The sequence below is a fragment of the Sardina pilchardus genome, chromosome 17 (genome assembly GCF_963854185.1).
Source record: "Sardina pilchardus chromosome 17, fSarPil1.1, whole genome shotgun sequence".
Taxonomy (NCBI): Eukaryota; Metazoa; Chordata; class Actinopteri; order Clupeiformes; family Clupeidae; genus Sardina; species Sardina pilchardus.
The window spans coordinates 32,037,858-32,045,828 of record NC_085010.1 but is presented as its reverse complement, the minus strand read 5'-3'; the positions used below and the strand labels follow the sequence as shown (position 1 = coordinate 32,045,828).

The 7,971-nt window shown below is 44.4% G+C and overlaps 1 protein-coding gene across 1 annotated transcript in view; it reads left to right on the top strand.

Annotated features, from left to right (window-relative positions):
* Positions 1 to 1,242: 1,242 nt before the first annotated feature.
* Positions 1,243 to 7,971, top strand: part of pmpcb (peptidase, mitochondrial processing subunit beta) — an 8,461-nt gene continuing 1,732 nt past the window's right edge. The window contains exons 1-10 of the mRNA XM_062518599.1: positions 1,243 to 1,360; positions 1,752 to 1,889; positions 3,149 to 3,235; positions 3,528 to 3,657; positions 4,318 to 4,516; positions 5,553 to 5,632; positions 6,720 to 6,829; positions 7,061 to 7,204; positions 7,477 to 7,637; positions 7,773 to 7,858. Of these exons, the coding sequence (XP_062374583.1) occupies positions 1,247 to 1,360; positions 1,752 to 1,889; positions 3,149 to 3,235; positions 3,528 to 3,657; positions 4,318 to 4,516; positions 5,553 to 5,632; positions 6,720 to 6,829; positions 7,061 to 7,204; positions 7,477 to 7,637; positions 7,773 to 7,858 (1,249 nt within the window). The 5' untranslated portion in view covers positions 1,243 to 1,246. The remainder of the gene's footprint in view (positions 1,361 to 1,751; positions 1,890 to 3,148; positions 3,236 to 3,527; positions 3,658 to 4,317; positions 4,517 to 5,552; positions 5,633 to 6,719; positions 6,830 to 7,060; positions 7,205 to 7,476; positions 7,638 to 7,772; positions 7,859 to 7,971) is intronic.

Genomic DNA, 7,971 nt, shown 5'->3' with positions numbered 1-7,971 from the left:
AGGGGACACCCTGTAGGCCTATTGGACTGAACCACTTCACCATCACAGGGGACACCCTGTAGGCCTATTGGACTGAACCACTTCACCATCACTGTGGACACCTTTCCAGATTACTCATTCTTCTATAACTATCATTCTACCACTGTCTCTACTCTTTAATACAACATGATTAAAATCATTTCTCACAAATGTACTATTTAATTATTTCAAATGTCTTATTTGTTTGAAGAAAAAAAAAATTGTAAATTATACAGCCTATGTTTAATCACCATGACGACGTGTGTATTCCGACTGTTATATGAGAAACATGGCAGATTATAACTAATCTTAAAGCCTTGGTTATGATTTTATAGATTTTGTTCATTTTTGTAAAAAAGGGAAATATGATTGTGTTTTAATCCAGGTTGTGTTTATAATAATCTTAATTTTCCAATCACGGGAAGACAGCTGTAGAATATTCCAATGCTAAAATGATTTATTTGTACTGTACGTTTGTATTGACACGGATTGGAATTAAACGAATGGCTCTTTCTCTCTGTGTCCTGGTGCTGTATTTCCATATTATTACGTTATATATGCTGATCATTTTGTCCAAGTGACAGCAGACCTACATTAGTTAAGAAGAATAGTTTCAAATAAAGTGGGAAAGCCTACATTAGCAAAAAGTAACAATATAGTATCAATAGGCTAATAATTATATAAATATCAAAATTATATTGACAAAAACATTCAAACCATGACTTTGTAAGACAAATTGATTAGGTGTAATATGCAATATATAAACCATGGGTTTGTAGGAGAATTGATCAGGTGCAATATTGACATAATAAATTAACATAGGCTACATATATTGACATACCTAATCAATTAACATATAATTGACCTTGTAAGAGAACTGATTAGGTGCAACGTGAACAGATGAATCTTAATATTTCTTGACTAAACTTAACTCTTTATGGATACGTTATTATTCATTTGTTTTGTTATCAGGCATGGTGCGGACAACAAGGCACTAGCCTAGGCTACCTAAAGAAAGAGGTCCACTCTTTGTAAAGTTTATTTTAGGTCTATGGTAAAGTCAAGTTAGCCCACTTGACGTGGTTCAGAGGTTGACCACTTACCTTGACTGTATTCCTGAATTGTTATACATCTCGAATAATATTTTACATTTAATCAAAACCACCGTAGTTCTAGCACTCATCCTGTATCATGTGTCACTTGCATCATTTTAGTATTAAAAAAGCGCATGCGCGGTGATGTTCCATACCAAAACAATATGGCGGCGTCCTTACAGCGCATTGGGGCAGCTGGGAAGCATATCATAAAGAGGAATTTATTCAAAACAGCAGCATTCACAAGGGTAAATCAAAATAATTTGTTGAAAGTACGACATAGTAGACATTTCTGTATAGACTCTGAAGATGTTTGGGCTCTTGTGAAGTTAAAATGTTGTTAAAACCCTGATGCGCGTGATGGCATGTCAAGCGATTTCTTATGCAATGAAACTTGCTGGACCGCCCACTATCCGCTTTTTAAAATGAGCTAAACGGGTGTTTTAGAAACATGCCTGTGATCGATATAGTTTATTATGAATTGGGCTGTTTACTGCGCTGTCAAGTAACGCTATTTGGCAGGTCACTGCCGTCTTATAATCTAAAGTTAACCCTCTTAGTTACGACAACATTACTCTAATACTGTGGTGTTTTGTGAGATATCTGTATTGGGCTGATTTACACCCTTCTTCTTGTCAGAACAACGTTGCTGTTAAACGGAACGGGAGCACCCAAACTGCAAGTCATGTTGCCTTGAACGTCCCCGAAACTAAAGTCACCACTCTGGAGAACGGCCTACGCGTGGCCTCCGAGAACTCTGGCTTACCGACCTGCACCGTGAGTAGCGGAGACACCCCCTCCCCCCCCCAAATAATATTGGAGTTCAGAAAGGAGAGGCTGTGAGACCAACTACGGGTTGGACCATTGGCGTGAGGAGAAAGTTCTGCTGTAGGTTTAGAGGTTTAGGTCATGATCATGAATTAATATCATTGCTTTTGTTTTGTGCGTGACTCTTGATGTTAACTCGTCGTCATTGGAAATGAGGGAAACCTGAATGGCGAGTACAAATAATAATGCATTACACAATAATAATGAATTCATGTAAGTGTTCTTCATCAGTTCAGCTATTACGGAGTGTATTGTCCCTATTGCGCACAAACTCATCCCAGGCTTTGTTGACCTCTGTAAAGTCGTCATCTCTACTACAGTGTACATTTTAATACACAAGGATTCGGTCTTTGTTGACCCCTGTAAAGTCATCTCCTCTACTACAGTGTCTGTTAAGTCATCTCTACTATAGTGTCTGTAAAGTCATCTCCTCTACTACAGCGTCTGTAAAGTCATCTCCTCTACTATAGTGTCTGTAAAGTCATCTCCTCCAGTACAGCCTCTGTAAAGTCATCTCCTCTACTATAGTGTCTGTAAAGTCATCTCCTCTACTATAGTGTCTGTAAAGTCGTCTCCTCTACTATAGTGTCTGTAAAGTCATCTCCTCTACTATAGTGTCTGTTAAGTCATCTCCTCTACTATAGTGTCTGTAAAGTCGTCTCCTCTACTACAGTGTCTGAACTTGAAGGCGTGGGCAGGTCTCTGCAGGTGATGTTTTCCCACACCTGTGGTGTTGATGTGTTGATGTGTTGGGGCTGCTACTGTTATGGTACTCAGTTAGAGTGGGACATGATGCTCTTAGAGCTGCCTCTGTGTTTATGTGTTGATGTGTTGATGTGTTGGGGCTGCTATGGTACTCAGTTAGAGTAGGATGTGATGCTCTTAGAGCAGCGTCTGTGTTTACGTGTTGATGTGTGCATGTGTTGGAGCTGTTATGGTACTCAGTTAAAGTAGGACATGATGCTCAGAGCTGCCTCTGTGTGGTGAGGGTCAGATTGGCTCGTTCACATTTAATCCCGAATTTATCCAGACATGAAAATGATCAGAATCATGTATCTTGATAATTCATACAATTTCACGTTTAATGGCACAGTAGCAAGATTTGATTTTTCGGTCACAATTGCGACCGGTGGGATTTTAATGATGTGTCACACCTCACCTGTCTGCGCTACACCTCACCTGGCCTCACCTGTCTACTCTCTGCTCAGGTGGGCCTGTGGATCGACGCGGGCAGTCGCTATGAGAACGCCAGGAATAACGGAACTGCACACTTCCTGGAGCACATGGCCTTCAAGGTGAGGGTCGTACTCTTACACGACAACACAAGCACACACACACACACACACACTTACACGACAACACACATACACACACACTCTTACACGACAACACGAATACACACACACACACACTTACACGACAACACGAATGCACACACACACACTTACACGACAACACGGATACACACACACACACACACACACTTACACGACAACACGAACACACACACACACAGTGTGGAGTGTGTGTGTGTGTGTTCCCACGTGTGTTTAAAACGTGTTGCCGTGGTGATGTGTGTGTGTATAGGGTACGAGGAAGCGTTCTCAGCTGGACTTGGAGTTGGAGATCGAGAACATGGGGGCTCACCTGAACGCATACACCTCCCGCGAGCAGACCGTCTACTACGCCAAGGCCTTCTCCAAGGACCTGCCCAGAGGTACACACACACACACACACACACACACACCTGCCCAGGGGTAGGGCCAGCCGCCCGCCTTACACCACATCGCTCACATCAGAACATACGTCTCGTGTTCCAGTGTTTTAAAGTAGTGCTAAACATTCAAACTTGTTTGTATGAGGTGCATCGTGAGTGTGAGGTGTGAGTGTCAGGTGTGAGGTGTGAGGTGAGTGTGAAGTGTCTGACATCATCCAGAACAGCATGCTGGTGTGAGTGTGTGAGGTGTGAGGTGTGTGTAAGCTGTGTGTGTGTGTGTTCCCTCAGTGGTGGAGATCCTTGCTGACATCGTCCAGAAAAGCATGAGTGTGTGTGTGAGGTGTGTGTGAGTAAGCTGTGTGTGTGTGTGTGTTCTCCTCAGCGGTGGAGATCCTTGCTGACATCATCCAGAACAGCATGCTGGTGTGTGTGAGGTGTGTGTGAGGTGTGTGTGTGTGTTCACTCCTCAGCGGTGGAGATCCTTGCTGACATCATCCAGAACAGCATGCTGGTGTGTGTGAGGTGTGTGTGAGGTGTGTGTGAGGTGTGTGTGTGAGGTGTGTGTGTGAGGTGTGTGTGTGAGGTGTGTGTGTGAGGTGTGTGTGAGGTGTGTGTGAGGTGTGTGTGTAAGCTGTGTGTGTGTGTGTGTTCTCTCCTCAGCGGTGGAGATCCTTGCTGACATCATCCAGAACAGCATGCTGGGGGAGGCGGAGATCGAGCGCGAGAGGGGCGTGATCCTGCGCGAGATGCAGGAAGTGGAGACCAACCTACAGGAAGTGGTCTTTGACTACCTGCACGCGACGGCCTATCAGGAGACAGCGCTCGGGAGGACCATCCTGGGACCCACAGAGAACATCAAGTACGACTGCACTGGACTACACTATACTATACTGCACTGTACTGTACTACACTATACTATACTGCACTGTACTGTACTACACTATACTATACTGCACTGTACTGTACTACACTATACTATACTGCACTGTACTGGACTACACTATACTATACTGCACTGTACTGTACTACACTATACTATACTGCACTGCACTGGACTACACTATACTATACTGCACTGCACTGGACTACACTATACTATACGGCACTATACTGTACTATACTGTACTATACTGCACTGCACTATACTGTACTATACTATACTGCACTGCACTGGACTACACTATACTATACTGCACTGTACTATGGGCCGACTATACTGCACTACACTATACTACACTGTACTATACTGTACTACACTTTACTGTACTATATTGCACTGCACTGTACTACACTATACTATACGGCACTACACTGCACTATACTGTACTATACTGTACTATGGGCCTACTGTACAGTACTATACTATACAGTATGTGCTATGCACTATACTATACTACACTATACTGTACTATGGGCCTACTGTACTATACTGTACTGCACTGTACTGCACTGTACTACACTATATACTATGCCATACAGTATGTACTATGCACTATACTGTACTATACTACACTGCACTATACTGTACTGTGGGCCTACTGTACAGTACTATAATATACAGTATGTGCTATGCACTATACTATGCTACACTATACTATACTGCACTGTTCTGTACTGTACTGCACTGTACTACACTATATACTATGCCATACAGTATGTACTATGCACTATACTGTACTATACTATACTACACAATACTGTACTGTACTAGTACATTCTTAAACTGATAGTTCTGGTCCTTGATTATGATGTTGTTGTTGTACTAAGTTATACTGCAGCATACTCCACAATTAAGTACTACTTGTTGTGGTTGTTGTGGTTGTTGTTATTGTGGTTGTTGTTGTGGTTGGTGTTGTTGTTGTTGTTGTTGATGTATTTATGTTGTTGTTCCACAGGACCATAAACCGGGGGGACCTGGTGGGGTACATCACCTCCCACTACAAGGGACCCCGCATCGTGCTGGCTGCAGCAGGAGGTCAGTCTTGTTAGCACTCACACACACACACACACACACACACACTCACTCACTCACTCACTCACTCACTCACAGGAGGTCAGTGTCTACAGGTCACATAGTCCTGGGGCCCGTTGCACAAAAGCAGAATTAAGATATCCGGGATAAGTTACTGAGCTGCGATCACTGAATCCAAAACAAGAGCATATCGGCTTAATTGGTTGCACAAAGACCAATCCAGGATAAGCAGACACGGATTCATCAAGCCAGGTGTAAGTTATCCGGTATGTGTGCGCGCAAAGTGAATAACCGCTTTTGATATAGACTAACAACGAGGTAAAGTTTTACTTTTTTGGATGGGGGATCATGATTATTTCTGTTACATAGCGGGAGTAGGTGTGGCAGATCAACTGAATACAAATTTACGTATGCACCCACGTGTGTGAGAGCTTCCTTGTCTCGGCACGCAACGTCATTAGGAAGCGCTTTGCCACCGCAAAGATGCACAAAGTATCTTAATTTGTCTTAAAAGCCGAATTAGTTCAAAACACCTTCGAAAAATGTCCCCTCCACTTCCAATCAACTACTACAGCAGCCTATTCATCAAACATCTGTCAAAAAAGAAGCAAACAACGAGTAGGCTATGTTATTAATTATAAGGCCACCATAATGTAAATGACATCCATATGGTATTAGGCAGACATTCTGCTGTGTTTTGCAAGTAAATGCATGTTGCAAATAATATATAAATGGAATCTACAGCTCTTTAAAAAAAAATCACGTGGAGGTCTCTTTTGAATGACAGCTAGCTGAACCAATCAGATTATGTAATTACCATTAGAATCAACTTATCTTGGCTGTGAGCCTGGTCAGGAGCAGGCTAGCTCCACAGAATAAATCGCCATGGTAACTTATACCATAACATATCCTGCTGCCCCCTATCCCGCTTTTGTGCAACTGGATCACGGATAAATTGAGCCAGGACAACCAAGATATCCCGGGTTAATCCCTTATCCTAGTTTTGTGCAATAGGCCCCTGGCTGCAGATGTGCTAATTGACCTGTTCCTCAGGTGTGAGTCATAACGAGCTGATGTACCTGTTCCTCAGGTGTGAGTCATAACGAGCTGATTGACCTGGCCAAGTTCCACTTCGGGAAGCTGGTCGCCACGGAGAGAGAAGCTCCAGCTCTTCCGCTGTGCAACTTCACAGGAAGTGAGGTAAGCAGGAAGCAGGAAGTACAAGCAACAACTTTAAAGAACCACTTCCTGGAAATTCAGCGACCCTGTTTTTAATGCAATGCAAATCAAAGGTGTGTGTGTGTGTGTGTGTGTGTGTGTGTGTGTGTGTGTGTGTGTGTGTGTGTGTGTGTGTGTGTGTGTGTGTGTGTGTGTGTGTGTGTGTGTGTGTGTGTGTGTGTGTGTGTGTGGTGACTGTAACTATGTTGTCAGATCCGTGTGCGGGACGATAAGATGCCGCTGGCCCACATAGCGGTTGCCGTGGAGGCGGTGGGGTGGTCGCACCCGGACACCATCCCCCTCATGGTGGCCAACACACTCATCGGGAACTGGGACCGCTCCTTTGGAGGGGGTGTGGTACGCAACACACACACACACACACACACACACACACTCATCGGGAACTGGGACCGCTCCTTTGGAGGGGGTGTGGTACGACACACACACACACACACACACACACTCACTCTCAGGGAACTGGGACCGCTCCTTTGGAGGGGGTGTGGTACGCAACACTCACTCACTCACTCACACACACACACTCACTCCTTTGGAGGGGGTGTAGTACAAAACACACACACACACACACACACACACTCATTTAATTTCCACCGCGTTCCCCCCATCAGAACCTGTCCAGTAAGCTGGCCCAGATGGCATGCCAGGGGAACCTGTGCCACAGCTTCCAGTCCTTCAACACCTGCTATACCGACACTGGCCTCTGGGGGCTCTACATGGTGTGTGAGCCAGGCACCGTCAACGAGATGATGCACTACACACAGCAGGAGTGGTGAGTATACACACACACACACACACACACACACACACACCTAACACACTGTTGTTCTGAGTGATGTTCCAGTTCTGTGCAGGATGTTCCATTGGGTTCTGAGTGATGTTCTGTTGATGTTCTGGTTCTGTGCAGGATGTTCCTGTGCACAGCTGTGAGTGAGACGGAAGTGGACCGGGCCAAGAACCTCCTGAAGACCAACATGCTGCTTCACCTGGACGGTGAGAGTGATGACCACACATGATGTTTTTCTCATCGCTGAGTAGCTAAAGTGATGACCCGCACATGATGTTTTTCTCATCGCTGAGTAGCTAGAGCCCAGTTTACTGTATGC